The sequence below is a fragment of the Orcinus orca genome, chromosome 15, assembly GCF_937001465.1.
Source record: "Orcinus orca chromosome 15, mOrcOrc1.1, whole genome shotgun sequence".
Lineage (NCBI taxonomy): Eukaryota > Metazoa > Chordata > Mammalia > Artiodactyla > Delphinidae > Orcinus > Orcinus orca.
In genome coordinates, this window is record NC_064573.1 from 49693300 (window position 1) to 49711159 (window position 17860).

The 17860-nt window shown below is 43.4% G+C and overlaps 1 protein-coding gene across 3 annotated transcripts in view; it reads left to right on the forward strand.

The window, feature by feature from the left end:
* Positions 1-17665: 17665 nt before the first annotated feature.
* The window catches only part of ANKRD29 (ankyrin repeat domain 29), a 44368-nt gene continuing 44173 nt past the window's right edge, over positions 17666-17860 (forward strand). Inside the window, exon 1 of one of the 3 annotated variants that reach the window (XM_004273752.3) lies at positions 17666-17820. In XM_004273752.3, coding sequence (XP_004273800.1) covers positions 17800-17820 — 21 coding nt within the window. In that variant the 5' untranslated portion in view covers positions 17666-17799. The remainder of the gene's footprint in view (positions 17821-17860) is intronic. The other 2 variants (XM_049698135.1, XM_049698134.1) reach the window with 2 other exon arrangements.

Sequence of the window (17860 nt, forward strand, 5' to 3'; positions counted from 1 at the left end):
AGAGCGCCCTGTGTTATACAGTAGGTCCTTGTGGATTATAACCTAAATGGGAAAAGAATCTGAAGAAGAATGGATATATGTATAACTGAATCACTTTGCTGTACACCTGAAACTAACACAACATTGTAAATCAACTATACTCCAATATAAAATAAAAATTAAATTAAGAAGAAAAAAAATACCTAACTTCAGAGACATGTACTTTGGTAAGAATTTGCCCAAAAGATCCAATAAAAGGTTATTTCACAATAAAAGATGAAAACTCTTGTGGTCAGAGGCTGGCCCAAAGAATTTTTTCTTGGTATCCTTTGAGATCTCTATAGGAGTACCTTATACAGAGCAGCAGGTTGGTAAATACCTGTCAAAATTTACCAAGATGGAATGAATTTCACTTGAGCCCTAGAACACAGGGTTAATAGGTAATTTTGTAACCATATAATCACTGAAATCTCTCATCTCTTTAATAACCCTCTTAATGCTGAGCAGTTCACAGAACAAATTGGGGTGCTAACTTCAATACTTTTTTTAATTGAAGTATAGTTAATTTACAATGTTTTGTTAGTTTCAAGCGTACAGCAGTGTGATTCAGTTATACATATATATTCTTTTACAGATTCTTTTCCATTATAAGTTACTACAAGACATTGAGTATAATTCCCTGTGTTATATAGTAGGTCCTTGTTGTTAACCTATTTTATATATAATAGTGCCTATATGTTATTCCCAAACTCCTAATTTATCTCTCCCCCACTACTCGCTATCCCCTTTGGTAATCATAAGTTTGTTTTCTATGTCTGTGAGTCTATTTGTTTTATAAATAAGTTCATTTGTATCATCTTTTTAGATTCCACATATAGGTGATATCATATGATACAATACTTACTTGTTAAGAAGTCAAGGTAGATTCAACTTGCTCATTTCTCTACTTTTTTACTCTAGGTTTACAGTAGAGTACTGAATGATGTTTATGGGACTCACAAGCTATTTCCTTATCTCAGACACTGCGTTCTTCATGGATGATTCTGAGAGTGGCTGGTTAGACAGCCAGGCCTATAAACCAACTGGAAAATATGAGTGGACTTCATGCGTGGCTCTGAGGAGGTGGGAGGAGATGAGGGAGGGACAGAGTCGATGGTATGTAAATAATACGAAGAGGTGAGGAAACGAAACACCAAAGAGTCATGGGAACTCTCAACATAATCTAGTCTGGTGGGGTAAAATGACTAGGTGCCCACCAAGGATCGGTTCTCTCTTTCCATAGGGTAGAGTTGTTCTGTGAAGTGGCTGGTGGACACAGGGATACATTTCCCACCCGACTTGCATCTAGGTGTGGTCCTTGACTGACTCTGAACCAATGAAAAAGTGAGAAGTGGTCCATAAAATCCTCTTGCAGATCCTTCATGCTTTACCTCTTTTCCTGCCTGGAAGCCCAGGGCTCCAAAGCCCTAGGAGGCGGAGGACCACAGGATGGAAGGAGCCTGGGTCCCATGTGGGAGCCTGCCTCCTACACACCCACACTGCACTCTTATAAATGAGAAACAGACTTTCATTAAATTAAGCCACCAAGATTTGGGGGTTTTTATGAAGTTAAAGTAGTGTTACCTTAACTAATACATCTGAATTATTATTGTTGTAATATTTTTACATATACGGGAGCAGAAAGAAGACCCTCCTAATGAAATGTTCAATGGTAAATAAGAAGCTATCCAAGGCCTTACAACTAAGTTATCACATGGGTCGTGACTCCATTTTTCTCATCTCACAAACTAAGTAGACTTATTGTTTTATTTTAAAATTATGTTGGAATATTGAACTGGGTTCACTTGGGTTTAGCTGGACCAATAACATTAAACACCTGTTTGGTTTAGTTGTTGCCTGTTGCTTGCACTCTATCATGCTTAACATGCTTTATTTTCCTATTAACTCTGAAGGCCAAAGTCCTTTTAGCTATTTCCATTTATGTGGGCCAGCAAATAAAATAGTATCAGATCTATTACCTTGAAACTACCCACTGTCAAAGAAATCTCTTAAAACTGTTCATAATTTTTTTAATCCTACGGTTTAGACATTCTTAATTGTCTTTTCTCACCTCCTCAACAAACATACACAGAAAAACGTCTTCCACTTAGGATATACCTCATTTTCAAAATATATGCGGTGGGACCTACCAACATGCCCCCTTCTTGGCCCATCCATTTCCATCAGTGACAACACCAATTTGTCTAGTATCCCAGAGAAAAATTTTTGTGAACGTATATACCAGAGCGCTAATTAATAGATGCTTAACAATCATTAATTCACTTTTCCCTTTTCTTTCCTCAATCAGACTGGAAAACATGGCTTTCTCATTGATTATTCTTTTTCCATGATCCCTTATGCTTAAATGACATTGGTTACCATTCACCTGAATTCACTTATTTATCCAGACCACCCTCAGTCAGGCAAAGAGCAGCTGCCCTGCTGCTCTCGCTGCCTCCAGTCTCTCGCTCTTACAATCTATTCTGCCTAACAGTGGAAGACCAGCATATGTGCCAGATCAAGGCGTTGCCCAGCTTCCTACTGCTCCACAGACTGGATTTGGCCTCATCCTCCTAAGTGGACTTACGTGTCCCTACCCTTGAGTACCCATCTTCTTCTCATGATCAGGGCTGCTCCCTCCTGTCAAATAAGATACCAAATTCTGTCCATTTCATTTCCTAAACAGTTCTCAATTGGGTTGCCTCAACTGCATTTCCATGGCCCCAGCCTTAATTCAAGACCACATTTCTCCCACCTGAGCTGTTACAGTCTTCCAACTCCCTCCAGTCTTGTCCACATCCAATCCATCCTCCACACTGCTGCCAGAGGGATTTTTCTGAAGCTGACATGTCCAATATGGTAGCCAAGGGCTACATGTGGCTATCTAAATTTAAGTTTAAAAATTAAAAATTTAGTTCCTCAGTACACTGGCTGCATTTCAAGTGCTCAATACCGCATGTGGTTAGTGGTTACCATATTAAACGGAGAAGATTATAGAACATTTTCATCACTGCAGAAATTTCCTTTGGGCAGTGCTGTTACTAGAAGGTAAATTTGATCATGTCTCTACCCTGCTGAACACATTTAATGTTTCTCATTGCTTAGGATAAAGTCTAAACTCCTTAGTAGGTTGGTTTGTAAGTTGGTCCATAAGCTCGTCCTAAGCTTCCATTCTGCCCTATCTCCTTATTACTTGCCTGCATTGGACCATAGTCTTCAGCCTTATTGAATGATTTCCTGTTCCTCAGTGAGTCTCCATGACTTTGCGCATGGCTATATCTTCTGTCAGGAATGTCCTTCTCCACCTAGGTGACAAGTATACTCCAATTTGCTCTTGAAACTTCACCTCAAGCATCAACTTACTCAGCAGACTTTCCATAGCCTTACCCAGGACTCTCCCTTTACTCTCAGAGCTGGCCGTTCCTGTCATTGTGCCCACACAGCACACTATCCACACCTCTATGGAGCATTTAGATCTGCCTACTTATGAGACAGGGAGCTCTTTGGGGACAGGCACCAGGTTTAATTCACTTTGTATTCCCAGGGTCTAGCAGAGTGTCTGGAACAGAAGTAGGTGCCTAGAGGAGAATCAGTGTTCTTTCTTCCCTGCTCTTCCTCTGCTCCAAATGCCGTCACATTCTCCACCATGTGGCATAACTATCCAGCTGTTATCCCCTCCCAGTGCACTTGAACGTAGCCCTGTGGCCAGACTGCAGGTTACTAACAAAAAAGGAGAACCAGGAAGATGCTGACAAATTGACTTGCAAGGCACCTGCCTTCTGAAGGGACAAGGACTCAGCCTTGAGAATGTATAACCACCTTTCTTTAAGTGTCTGAGTGCCCTTGTTCTCTGCATTCATAAAACCAGTGTCCTCCACCCGGAGAGGAGCACTAGTAGAGCCCAACAGGTGTTGTAGTCACCTGCACAGTCTCGGATTAGTAATGGATTGTTCCAATTCTGAGACCATATCTCCTATGTTGAAAGGAGATGACTAAAAGTCTGAAATTCTTTACTGCTTTGTGGTCTATATTGCACAGTTTAACACATGGTTATATTGTCTTACACTGTTTCCAACGTTAAATATTGTTTGTATTCAGTTCCATCGTAGGTACCCTGAATGCAAGGAAAATGTGTCTTCCATACCACCTTGCATAGTGATAATAACTTAATAGGTGCTCAGTAAATACTATTGATCGGTTGGCTTGGTTGGTGTAATCTGGTGAGTTTTTATAGTCCTTCATGCCATTAAGAGTGTTCCCAAATACTGATGCCATTTTACAATCTCTAGAACATCAGCTGGATTTTCCAAGTAATGTAATTCTGCCTTATTCAGAAAAATGGAATTTGTATAACTTTTAAACATAATTTAGTTAAAATTTTTTTTATTTTATAATTAACTGTTACATCAGTGGCCCCCAATGAACCATGCCTCTCAGAACTCCTGCCCTTGTGTTGTTCCTTCCCACATTGGGTCTGAGTTTGGTCCAGTGACTTGCTTTAGCAAATGAGATATTAACAAGTTTGATGCAAGCAGAGATTTGATAAGTGCTTGTCATCTTAGAATTCTCCCTCTTGGAACATAGACTGCATGCTGTAAGGAAGTCCAACCATACTGCTGGAGAAAGAAGGTATGTAGAGAGAGATTCTGGAATATGTGAGACCATGCAAAGCATGTGAGCAAAGCCAGCTTGATCTTAAAAGACCTATTCAAGCCATCAGATCAAGCCACCTGCATGAGAGATCCTAGGTGAGACCAGCGGAACTGTCTAGCTGATTCCAGCCCAGGTTGCTGAATCATGAACAAATGAAGAGTTGTTGTTTTAAGCCACAGGCTTATGGTCTCTTACACAACAGTAGACAACCACAATAGTCAGAAATTTGTCTCTTCTTATTCATTAATGTGAGCTGATCAGTATCACCTACTACTTGCAGCTTCTATTCTTAAGTGCCTTGAGTTAGCATTAAAAGTGAAATATGAATACTCTTTCCAATTAAAGTGAGAAAGTTTTTATTTCTAGACACTTCTGGGAAACTGAGATTTTAGAATTTGACTTTTGCATTTAGAATTTTTTTTCTATGTAGTTGATGTCTTTAAGACAAATTAAGTTTAAGTTTATCTCTTCTTATTTTTTTCCCTGGCTTTTGCCCCTGGGTAAGCATCTGGGGAAAAGAAAAATTTGATCTCATGAATTTTATGCCCTGTTTTTTGCTCTTGCCAAAATGCTCTGTTAACTTCATTCCAAGTAAAAAAAAAAAAAAAAAAAGTTCTTGTGAATATGATTTCTGCCACGGCATCAAGAACTGTGCCAGAAAGGACAATTCTATAAAAATAGATTTCTTCATTCTGTATCTATGTGAATTCCACGCAGTCAGATACTCCTTTAGCAACTATCTTGTAAGTCATAGTTTTTCTGTGAAAGCAGGCTTTTTACCATTTGTGAGACCTTGGCCTCCCTTTTTCCCCTCAGCTTGGGTTTATATTTTATAGTTCCTTCTTTCATTCTTTATGTACCTTTCATAGGTTGGTCTCCAAAGGAACTATTTCTCCCCTATCTCTCAGTTGGTAAAAGTGTGGTTTACCTTGAATGATAGTTTCTTTAATAGGTTCATCAAGCATTGGAAAGTCCACTAACATGACAAGCAAAAAGAATTCTAAAACTGGAAGAAAAAGCAAAAGCTCGTTTTTCAGTTGTTGGATGGTTTCAGAATGGTCATGCCTTGTTTAAATCATGACTGATCAAAGCGTGGTCTGTGGACCACTTTCAGTCCATGAACTGTTATTGCAATGAGAAAAAGTACGAAAACTGAGAGTGTTTATAAACGTTTTTAGCAATTTCATATTGCTATGACATGTGATCGTTTTTCTCATAACCCAGTTTTATTGTGTATTGCAAAATATTGGTCAACGATGGATTGGAATTTTTTTTAATGGTCTTTCTTCACGGATGGTTTAAAAAGCACTAGTCTAAATGATCTCTCCAAGTGACCTTCCAGCCTCAGGCCTAGAACACTGTGGGACACAGAGTGGGCAGTTAAGAAATATTTGTTGATTGATTGATGGTTACCTGACGGGTAGTTTCTAATCCTATGATGCTCTAATATTGTGTTAAATCTTTACCATTCACTAAACAGTACATACGACAAATGTACTGTTTTAGTCAGAGTTTTACAACCTTTTTTTAAAAGTGCATGAAATAACCTGCCTAATTCTCTTGGCTCGGTATGACTAATTAATGATACCCAAGTTTAGAGAACTCAAAAGAAAGGACACATATGCTAAAGTTAAAATTAGCTTTCACTTACTCCATAATAGCACTGACTGATTCAGCTGTCCTTGAGCAGGGAGATGGTGTACGGTGTTGAGCTCAATGTAAGGACGAAATCCATGACTCATTCCTTATGAAGAATAAATGCATCATTGGGTTATATCAAGCGAAAGCCACTCCTTACACCTAGTACAGGAAGTCAGACTCCTTGAAGTTGTGTGTCTTTAAAATCACTCCCTATCCTAGGGGATCTTTCCTAACTCAGATTCCGGATTAAGAAGGTCTGAATGCACAGCAGGTATTACATTCTTGATGTGTAGGTCTCTTCCTTCCCCACAGCACATCAGCTTCAGGGCAGCCTTGCTGCTGGTTTTGCTCTGACCTGTGCCCCAGTCCCATTAGTTGGGTTATTGCCTCCTTCCTGTGGGATTTTAGGCAAGCCACTTAGGCTCTATGTGCTTCAGATCACTCACTGGAAATTTTTTTTTTTAATGAGGACAAGGGCACTGTAAAGAGTAAATGATATAACGCGTGTGAACGCGTCTGCGGCAGCGCTGGACCAGCCCCAGTTGGAGTTCACTGTCATTCGCCCTTCACCTTGCCCCTACTCCCCGACCAAGCTTTCACCATGCAGTGCAGTGTAGTGGTTAAGCCCACAAACTGCAGAGTTCTAGACTTGGGTTTAAGTCCCAGCTCCCCCATCTACTGGCTTCTGTGACCTCATGACTATGGGCAAGTTATTTAGGCTTTTTAAGTCTCCGTTCCTTCATCTGAAAAATTTTACCCATGGTGAGAGATTTGTGACTATTAAATGAAATCATATCCTTCTCAAGGGTCAAAAGCAATGACAGCACATAGCATGCCTCGAATTAAGCCAGCTATTGTTATTTTACGCCCAGTTCCAGAAACAAGTTTTGACCGATTGTGTCTGCATATCTGTCCCAGGGCCTGCCTAGGATCCTGATTTCTCAGAACCTGGAAGCTTTCTTTGCTCTTGCCATTAAGCATCAGTCCTTAGCGATCGCATTTCTGCTTCTACCTGCTGACCACCTCTGCCGCTGCCCTTGTTACCTCGCCAGAGCCCCAGCGTCCTAGAGGGCTATCAGGAGTCCTATGGAAGCTCTCACAGCCTTAGGATCCTCTGGTCAGCTGGTCTGCCTTGCTGACCACCTACTGTCTGCCCCCAGATTCCCCAGGACACGGCACTGGTCCCCAGGCTTCTTCACTTTCTGTTGGGAGCTTCTGGATTCCTGCCCCCTCAGTGAGTCCAACTAGCCCCGGGATTGAGCCAGAGTGGCCTGGCCCTCAGGCCACCTGCAGAGCCCCAGCTCTGACAGGACTTGCTAGGCAACAAGTCAAGGTCTTGGTCCCATCCTAGGTTTGGTACATCACCCCTGGGTCAGAATGCTGGCACAAGACTGAAGGCAGATATTACAAGACCCGTTTTGTCTAGAAACCATGTTTGATCATGGCTCTCCTGGGAACTTCTGCTGACATTTCTCTTTCCAATGAAATCCTTTGGATTTCCCCACACACATCCTACCACTTTTTGTTTAGGGTTCCTTCTTCAGCCCCATCCCGCTTTCTGGGGGAAGTGAGAATCCTACACCTGCATAAAAGGCATCGAAGCCAGCAGTGGCCAGTGAGGGGCTGTAACCTAAGTTTGTTTGAGCTACACCTTGCAGGGAGGGGGGGGGGTGATGGGAGTGTCCCGTACCAGCACAAGGTCCCTCATTCAACTCAAAATTCCAGAGCACACCCCCACTCCCACGGACAGAGCAGACATACACATACATGGAGTATCAGTTCATTTAAACACACACAGACACACACAAAGATGGAGTCACAGCCCCTTAGTGCAAAAATAGGACTTTTTTTTTTTTTTTGCCTGCCCAGTGGCCTCCCTTACAGGCTACTAGCTACATGCCTTAGATTCCTGAGTAAGATAAGAACCTCACAAACACAGACTCCAAATCTCATTAGAGAAAAGAGCATCAGAAGCTTTGATTCCGTATCTGAGAAGCTCGTGGATCCTCAGGTAATCTGAGAGAATTCCTTCAAAAATACTCAGTGAGCACCTACTATGTGCCAGGGCCTGGACTTGGCATTGGAGCTACAAAGAGAATGAGGCAAATATGGTTTCTGATTTAACGTGGCTCAGTGTCTAATTTTCAGTCTCAATGAAGTTCCTGTGACCTTACGCTGCCTTGCAGTGTAACCCTAGACTTACCTCTAAGCTGTGAGAAGCCAACTAAGGAATCTTCACTGAAAGAATGACGCTCCTGGGACTTCCCTGGTGGCGCAGTGGTTGGGAGTCCGCCTGCCGATGCAGGGGACACGGGTTCGTTCCCCGGTCCGGGAAGACCCCACATGCCGCGGAGCGGCTGGGCCCGTGAGCCATGGCCGCTGAGCTTGCGCGTCCGGAGCCTGTGCTCCGCAATGGGAGAGGCCACAACAGTGAGAGGCCCGCGTACTGCAAAAAAAAAAAAAGAATGAAGCTCCTGCCACACTCGAAACTTGCACAATTTTAAGACACAGTTTAGTACATTACTATATAATTGCCAAACAAGGGCTCCAAAAGTCAGCCTGTTATCTCCACAAACAAAACTAAACTTGAAGTCCACACTTGCTCCCATGTAAGCCTGTGAGAAAATTTCCATAGCAAGCGAGTCTTCTAGTCCATCTTCCCTAAGGACTGAACTCAGCCTTTTTGGCTTTGCTTAAATGGTTTTGGCTCAATTAAAGATTAAGTGAGGGACTTCCCTGGTGGCGCAGTGGTTAAGAATCCGCCTGCCAATGCAGGGGACACAGGTTCGAGCTCTGGTCCGGGAAGATCCCACAGGCCGCAGAGCAACTAAGCCCATGCGCCACAACTACTGAGCCTGTGCTCTAGAGCCCAAGAGCCACAACTACTCAGCCCACATGCCACAACTACTGAAGCCCATGCTCCTAGAGTCCGCACTCCACAACAAGGGAAGACACCACAATGAGAAGCACGTGCACCACGACGAAGAGTAGACCCCGCTCGCCACAACTAGAGAAAGCCAGCGCGCAGCAATGAAGACCAAATGCAGCCAAAAATAAATAAATCAATAAATTTATTTTAAAAATAAATAAATAAATTTAATTTTAAATAAGTAAATAAACAAATAATAAAGAGCAAGTGAAACCAGTCCCAACTTTGGAAATAATTTAACCTGTGTGCACATTTCTGCCGCACTTTTGCCCCTATGGGTTTAACAACTTGGTAATAAAATGTAAGGACTGAGATTTCAGCTGATCAGCATTCAGGGTCCTCCAAACATTAAAAACTAAAGCCCTTGCATGGTACTGCGAAGCCTCAGAGGAATGCTGAAGACAGCTTCACTTAGGATGCACCTCCTCTGGGCCCACCCATAATAGATGCTTTTATTACCAAGGGCCAGATTACCAGCCCAGTGATAGAGTACTTTCCAGTTACTAACCCAGACTCTCTTTAAACAAATGTTGGAAACCGAGGCAGCTGAGAGAGTTACACGATAATGCTAGACATAAAATAAAAATCAAACACTTCAAGCAAAATCTGGACATCTGACCAAGGGATGAAGGCTCCTGGATTGACATTTCGACCCCAGCACTTAGTCCGCTGGGTTAGAGTAGCGCTGAGTAGGGATAAGAAGGATGGGTCTTTATACTCCCATGTCAATGTCATGAGATGTGGGCCCCGGGAAGACAGCATGACCTTAGCAAGGTGGCTTCTGTAGCTGATGCAGTCCCGGAGGGCTAGCAGCTGAGAGTTATCTGCCGACAGTACTTGAATAACTGGGGTGACAAGTCCCTCTGCAGAAGAATCCAGTGAGGGAGACACCTGTCCCAGACAGGCCCCCACCTTGTACACTCAGAACCACTTCATACGAGTGCCCGGAGTAGCTCCTCTAGGATTCTGGGGGGCCCCTCTTCCTGGGAGGAAACATGGAAGAGGAAAGTTGGTGGGACACATCACAGCCCCCGCTGCTGCATCTGGTCTCAGGACTGCAGCTAAGACTCCTCATCTCACTCCTCGAACATCTGTGCCAGATTCCCCTCATCCTCAGCCAGCATTTCTGCCTGTCCTGAAGACTTCTCAGGCTGGAGTTTCATCCTTTGTCCATTTATCATCCAAAAATGGTCAAGAGATACCCAGGTAGAGCATCTGAATTTCTTAAGTGTTTCCCTTGCCCCACTGTGTAACTGCAGCCCGTGCTCCTCCTGATGACTGTGGTCAATTACACCTGCCAAGATGGTGACTCCCCTTCTCACCTGCTGCCCCTGGACACAAAGAACCTAAAGTGCCCAAGCAGTGGCCATAGGTTATAGTTCAATAGAACTATTACTATGCCCATTGGTAGAAGTCTTCCCCTTTGTGGAAACCAGAACTTGGAAACCGGCAGAGCCTAGAGTTGCAGAGACAGGAAACACAAGTGGATCATTGGGAGTGATGGTAAGTGGGGCCACTCCCACTTCCCACTCCCCGGTCTGCAGACCCTCATATTCTTTCTATAGGACACAGCGCCATAGACAGCTCTTCGATCCAAACTGTATATTGTGTCCTGGAAGATGGTATCCTATGCTTGTAAAATACCATCTCCAAATTGGTCCTTCACCTATGCCTTCAACAAGCCATCCCCAACACTGAAATGTGTGTCAGCTTTGGGTAATGTGAATGCCATGGGCTTCAGCCCATGACGGTACCTCCTTTGCTGTAAAGTGGGTCTCTTGGTTTAACATAATATTATTCTGGATCCTGTGCTAATCTACTAGTCCAACAAACACTCCATAAGCTCCCAGATAGTGGTGCTGGCTGACACCCCACAGGCAGGAGTAATGGCAAACCCATACCTAGAATGTGTCTATTCTTATCAAAAGAAATCATTGGCTTTCTAGGATGAAACATGTCCAATATAGTCAATTTGCCAGCGAATGACCAGGCGATCTCCTCAAGGGATGACGGCATACTGGAGGCTCAGTATTGAGGCCTGTTATTTGCCATGTAGTGGCCACAGTAGCTAGATCAGGCTTGGTAAGTGGGAGCCCATACCCTTGGGCCCATTCAATGACCTTCATCCCTGCCACCACAGCTGCATCACTCACAAGCCCATCATGCCAGCACTGGGGAGGCCAATGATAGAGGCTGGTTGATGTCAACTGGTAAGTTGTTTTTTCTGTTTGGTCATTTAGTGCCTTTCTTGTGGGGAATGCTCTCTGTTGAGCATTAATGTGTATTACAAATCTCTTCTTACTTTCTGCCCACTCCCATGAGTCACCCACAGGACTCCTCCAGAGCTCCTTCTCCCCAGTCCTCCAACACTACTTCTTGCTAGGACATGACCACAGGTCCAGCCATTCTCCTCTGCCGTGAGTCATAGATAGACTCACCTTGGGCCACTTCTCTTTCCATACAAAGTGGAAGACCATGTCCTCCACTGGCAGTTCTGTTTTTCAAGCCACCTCTGAATGGGACTATGGTGCAGCCACCACCCATATTAGCTTATACTCATATACATCCCCCATCCTACCAGGCAGGCCAAGACCCCAGCTTCAGCTCATTTCTGATCCATCTGGTTGGCCAAAGGGCTTCCCCATAGATCAGCAAGTGTAAGCTGAGAGGTACAGTCATACAGGTTTTCTCGTGCCCTCTGATCCTGCTCAGACTCAACCTCAGATGTACCACTTCCACCTTCTGATGGATTATTGCTGGGTCCACCCAAGCTTATAACAGAACCAGGCTCATGACGGAAAGTTCTGGCCATATTGATACTTGATGTCCATGGTCAAGCACTCTGTCTTTACCAGGGCTCAGTAGCTTCCATCTTGGGTTCTTCCAGGGCTTTATCTACTCTCTGGCTGGGTGGGTAGTCTCCTGTTTAAGTTCATGTCAGGTTTCTGAGCTAAATTAGAAAGCAGTTCTCATTTCCATGTTTACGTGATTTAACTCCATGCCTAAGCCAATTGCGCTCCAGGTACCAGCTGGAAAATGAACCTCAAACTGAGCCATTCAATGACTTGAGAAGAACAGTATTTATAGAGGACCATTTAAGGGTCTGTGGTCCCCCCCAACCTCCTGGAAGTCAGCCCAGCAGATGCTGTACCTAAGCTGCACTATTTTGAGTTCTCCTGAATTCCTCTGATGTTAGGTTGTCAGCCTGCATGAAGGAATAGCCCCAAATCAGCTCTGTGAAATTTACCAATGCATTTACCATAACGATAACGCTGAGGAAGCTGTACGTTGCTCTGTATAGTTTTAGTTCTGCCTGTAATAGTTGACCCTTTCACGGGCAACTGGAGAGTTTTGATCTTAGGGACACTCATGAACCATAAAAATGATGGTGTCCCGGCTCTGTGTTGGTTGTTGAAAAGTCAAGCGTGTCCCTCCTGCCTCCCCTTTTGTGTTCTCTTATTCCTGGCTTTGTGTTATCTTTCCTGTTTTCAATTTCTCTTTGTCCCATTTTTTTTTATTTCTTATTTTATTTTTACCCTGTTTTATTCTATGCAATTCTTTAAGAGAATTTAAATAATGTCTGGCAGGGGTATAAATAAGCAAACAAATAAGTAGAAAGCTTAGTGCATATAATGTCTGCCTACACAGTCAGCATTCAGAAAAATCCAAAATAATAATTTAATCAGCCTGGATGGAGGTATAAATCGGGCAGAGAATTTCTGTAAAGCAGTTGGTAGATATGAATTACCAGCCTTTACAATGTTCATATGCTTGGGCTCTGGAATTCTAGAAATTTATCCTAGTATGAAATAATGGGAGGTGTGGATAAAATTTAGGTATGAAATAATTATTCTAGGATTATTTTTAATAGCAAAACTAAAAGCAATGAAATGTCTTGTAATAGGATAAAGGTTAAATCAATTATAGTATACCTCAATTTTAAATGCAATCATTAAAAGCAAGATTTTCAAAGAATTTTTATGCCAGAGGAAAGTGTCCTCTTTAGCATGTTTGTAAAAAAGGAGAATACACATGATTCCAATTATGTTATTATATGCTTTTTAAAAGATTGGGGGCATAGCTAGCAACTGATAACTCTAGGAAGTTATATTAAAGGTCATTGTTATATATCTTTGTTATATATCATTGTTCTATATCATTATTTTATATATATATATGTTTATATATATTATATATAAATATTATATATATATATAATATATAATATATATATATATCATTGTTATATACAGACCTGGAAAGATAGCATAATGGAGAGAGGAGTCTTACTCTCAAATTTGCCTGGATTCAAATACCAGTTTCTTACTTTTCGTCCCTGTGATTATAAGCAAGTTCTCACCCACTCTCAGTCTCAGTTTCATCATCAGGAATGCTTTCATATAAAGCTGGAATGAGAGTAAAATTTAATGACACATTTAAAATGCCAGCACATAATGGACATTAATCAATATGGATTAAGTTCCTGACCCTTTGCCCCCCACCCCTTGCTTTCATTCTCACCCAGGATCAGAATACTTTCAATGGAAAGTAGCTTAAACAGCAAGAAGTCCTGGGACAGGGCAGCCCCAGTTGCTCAACACAGACCTTAGTGACACCATCTCTTTGCTCTGACACCCTCAGAAGATAGCTCCCCTCATGGTCACGAGGTGGTTGCAGCAATTCCAGGCATCACATCCATTCAGGACAGCATTACAAGGAAGAAAACACTTTCTCCTCCTGGGTATCTCTCTTAGAAGCAAGGAAATCTTTCTCAGAAGCCCCCAGCACACCTCCTCTCATGTCTCAGAGACCAAAATATGCCACATGTCCACTCCCAAACCAAGCACTGTCACTAGCTTAGATAAGAAAGTTTTGGACAGAAAATAGGGCTGGGGTCTCTGAAGCATATCCCAAGATGCAGTACAGTAGATGCCTGAGCAAAATTGGTGTCTTGTTCAAGAAAGAAGGGGGCAATGGGTGTTGGGCAGATTGTTCAACGCCGTGTCTGCTACACTCCCAGCTGTAGGAAGCCTTGTCTGGTGTAAATTCCAAAAGGAGAGACTGAGTTAACCAGCTGGAGATGTGGGGTGGGAATGTAGACGGGGGATATAGACAGGCAAATTGTCCAGGGTAGACTCTTAATCGGGGTGAAAGGGCCTGATGACAAAAAGAGGAGCAAGAGGGCTCAGTAGACCAGCCTGACCGACTAGAGCAAGTCCTGCTAGGGCGTAAACTGAGAGCGCAAAATCCAGAACAAGCACATTACAGCCTGTGCTGGTATAACCCGCGGTGATAACAAACATGGCCTCATTCGAAATGAACTCAGATGGCTGTGCTTCTGTGTCATGGGCGTCTGCAAAGGAGTGGTGGGCTTTCTGACCGTGTAGATGTGGAGAACACAATTCCTCAATCTTCTATTCAATCAACAATAAATACATTTCGACCACCTACCATATCTCCAGCCGTAAACTAACCCCCGAAAAAAATAAAAGACATATTATAAGACTCAGAGTCTGGCTTTGAAGAATTTAGACTCCTCTGGAGGAGTCAAAAGTAACAGAAGCAAAGTCTAGAGAAATACCTCGGGCTAATGGATGTGGTGCAGAGCAGAATTACAGCAGGAACTTAACAAAGTTGGGAGAGAGATGGCTGAGGGGCAGGATGCAGGAAGGGACTTGAGCTGGGAGTAACTCCGCTAGGTCAAGATTGGGGTTAGGGCAGACAGAAGAGGGAAGACACGAGCGAGCCATGGGGATGGGAGGGAGGATGATAACAAGGAGACGCCTGGGACAAGTGTGGAGCCCTTCTTTGGGGGAAGTGAGACAGTATTTGAATATGGAGGGTGGGTCTACAGGGATTGAATTTCCTGTGTTAGGCCTGGTGGGTTCCTGCTAAGTTCCAGAGTAGAAGACTTTAGGAGGAGGTGCCTGGCTGCGGTCATGAGAGGTTTGCTCTGTTTGGGGGCTTTTTCATGAAGACAAGCTGAGCCACGTGTATGGGATGGTGTATATGCACATTCTTTTTTTTTTTTTTAACCATTTAAACTTTGTATTCAGGCACTTTCTTTCCTTTGACAAGAATCCCATCAGCAGCCTGGCCAGAGACAATGCCCAAAACAACTCTGAGTGGAAGAAAGGAAACAGGCTTTGAAGCCAGAAAGACTTTTTTTAAAAAATTTATTTAATTTTGGCCATGTTGGGTCTTTGTTGCTGCACGCGGGCTTTCTCTAGGTACAGCGAGCCGGGGCCACTCTTGGCTGTGGCGCACGGGCCTCTCATTGCGGTGGCTTCTCCCGCAGCGGAACACGGGCTCCAGGCGCGCGGGCTTCAGCAGTTGTGGCACGCAGCCTCAGTAGTTGTGGCTCGCGGGCTCTGCAGTGCAGGCTCAAGAGCTGTGGCACATGGGCCCAGTTGCTCCGCGGCATGTGGGATCCTCCCAGACCAGGGCTCGAACCCGTATTCCCTGCATTGGCAGGCAGATTCTTAACCACTGCGCCACCAGAGAAGCCCACAGAAAGACCTAATTAAAGGTCTAGCCTGACCACTCATTAACAAATTACTTCATCTTTCAGAAACAGTTTTTTCCAGCTGTGGACTGAGCATAATACACACCTCATAGCATTCTTACAAGGGAAGCTCCTGGTACATAGCACTCAAAATATTAATTCTTTCCCTTCCTCTTTTTGTTTATCAAAACTATTAATAAAGCAAAACTTCCAATGCTTGATTTTATATAACAATGTCATGTAGCTACTTCAAAACTATCTCATCCATAGACACCCAGGGCAGGGGAAAAGTTTTGAGTCTTTTTTTTTTACTTTTTGGCAGCACCATGCAGCACGTGGGATCTTAGTTCCCCAACCAAGAATCGAAACCTCGCCCCCTGCAGTGGAAGGGCGGAGTCTTAACTGCTGGACTGCCAGGGAAGTCCCTGAGTCTATCTTGATTTTAAAAATTAGAAATTCCTATCAAATTTTGGAACTTTTTTCCTTAAAATTGTTTTAAACACAAAGTAATACAATTTATCCATACAAGATAAACATTTTTATGTTCTTTATGAACTTTAATTTGTAGTTATATTTTTTTAACTTTTAAATTAAAAAATCATTACAAATTCATTGGAAAAAAGAAGGAGGCTCAAACAGAGGTGAGGGGGAGGATGAATCGATTCCTGCAGTGTGAGGGTGTGAGACGTTCACTTTTACTTTAGCGTTTGAATTTTCTAGAAAGGGTATTATTGCTGTTTCTACTTTAAAAATAATATATTTTTTAATTAAAAAAAATATGACTCTCCCACTTTTACTCCCCTCAGACCAACCCTGGGCAATTAGCAAGTAGTACGTTCGAGGGAGTGGACAGCTCCTGTGATACTGCAAGGTGTGCAGGATAAGGCCAAGGGGAGAAGGTGATCGGTGTGGTAAAAAGAGGAATATGTGTCTATTTCAAACTGTGCCCTTCACCTTCAAAAAGGAAAATACCACTTATCATTCCTTCAGTCAAAAGGCTTGTTTCCCAGCTCTTTCCCCAGGAGGAAAAATCCCAGATTCTTATAAAAGAAAAAGAAGAAAAAGAAAAGAAAACCTAGAAGGTCAGAAACAAAACTGAAAATGGTTATTTGAAAGAGTGGTGGGATGATGGGTGAATATTTTTCTTATGTTTCATTTCCATCATCATATTTGTGCTGTAATGAAGGTTAAGAGTCATCTGATGAAGACCATGCCCTTTTGGAGGATGTGGGTGTGTGTGGATTTGTGTGTGGATGTGTGTGTTCTGTGTATACATGGATGTGAGTGTGGAATTATGTATTGTGTGTGAACCTGTGTGCGTGGAATGTAGAGTCTGTGTAGAGACTGCAGTGTATGTGTGTGAGGAATGTGGATGTGCATGGAGTGTGTGCATGAGAGAGAAGGTAGGTGTGTGAGGGGTGTGGGTGTGTCTTTTTTTTTCCTCCTGAACCAAAATTTTTTTAATTAAGTTTTTAATGCATACGAAAAATTTTCATAACACATGACATATGAAGATGTTAGCACATTGAACTACAATAGAAAACATTTTTATCCAACTTTTGAATCATTAATATGCTTATTTCTCCTGTGAATGAATGCAGTTAGCTTAAATCAACTTTGTCACGGAGTATCAAGTAGGTTTAAAACGTGGGGCTAGGGTTGAGTGTGTGTAACCTGGAAAGTGTGCACAGTGTGAGGTGTACAGTTTGGAGTGGGATGGAGTGGGAGAGAGTGAGCCTGGATGTGTGAAGAGTGATGTGAGGTTGTGAGCGTGCAGTGGTGTATGTATGAACCTGTGTGTGTGTAGAGTGTGCACAGTGCATGCGGAGTTGGGAGTGTGTGTGTGGTAGGTACGCGGAGGGCGGTCGCGTGTGAGCCCCCCGCCCCTCCCCCTTCCCCTCTTCTCTCCCCCCGCCCCGGCCCCGTCTGCGGCGGCGAGAGCGCGCGGCGCCGGGAAGGCCGCCGCTTTGCGGAAGGCGGCGGGTGAGCGGGGGAGGGCTGGGCCGGGCGTCCGGGCCGGAAGCGCACCGGTCTCGGCGGGGCGGCCGCGGACATGTGCAGGATGTCGTTCAAGGTGAGCGCTGCGGACTCCGGGAGGGAGCGCCGGGCGGGCG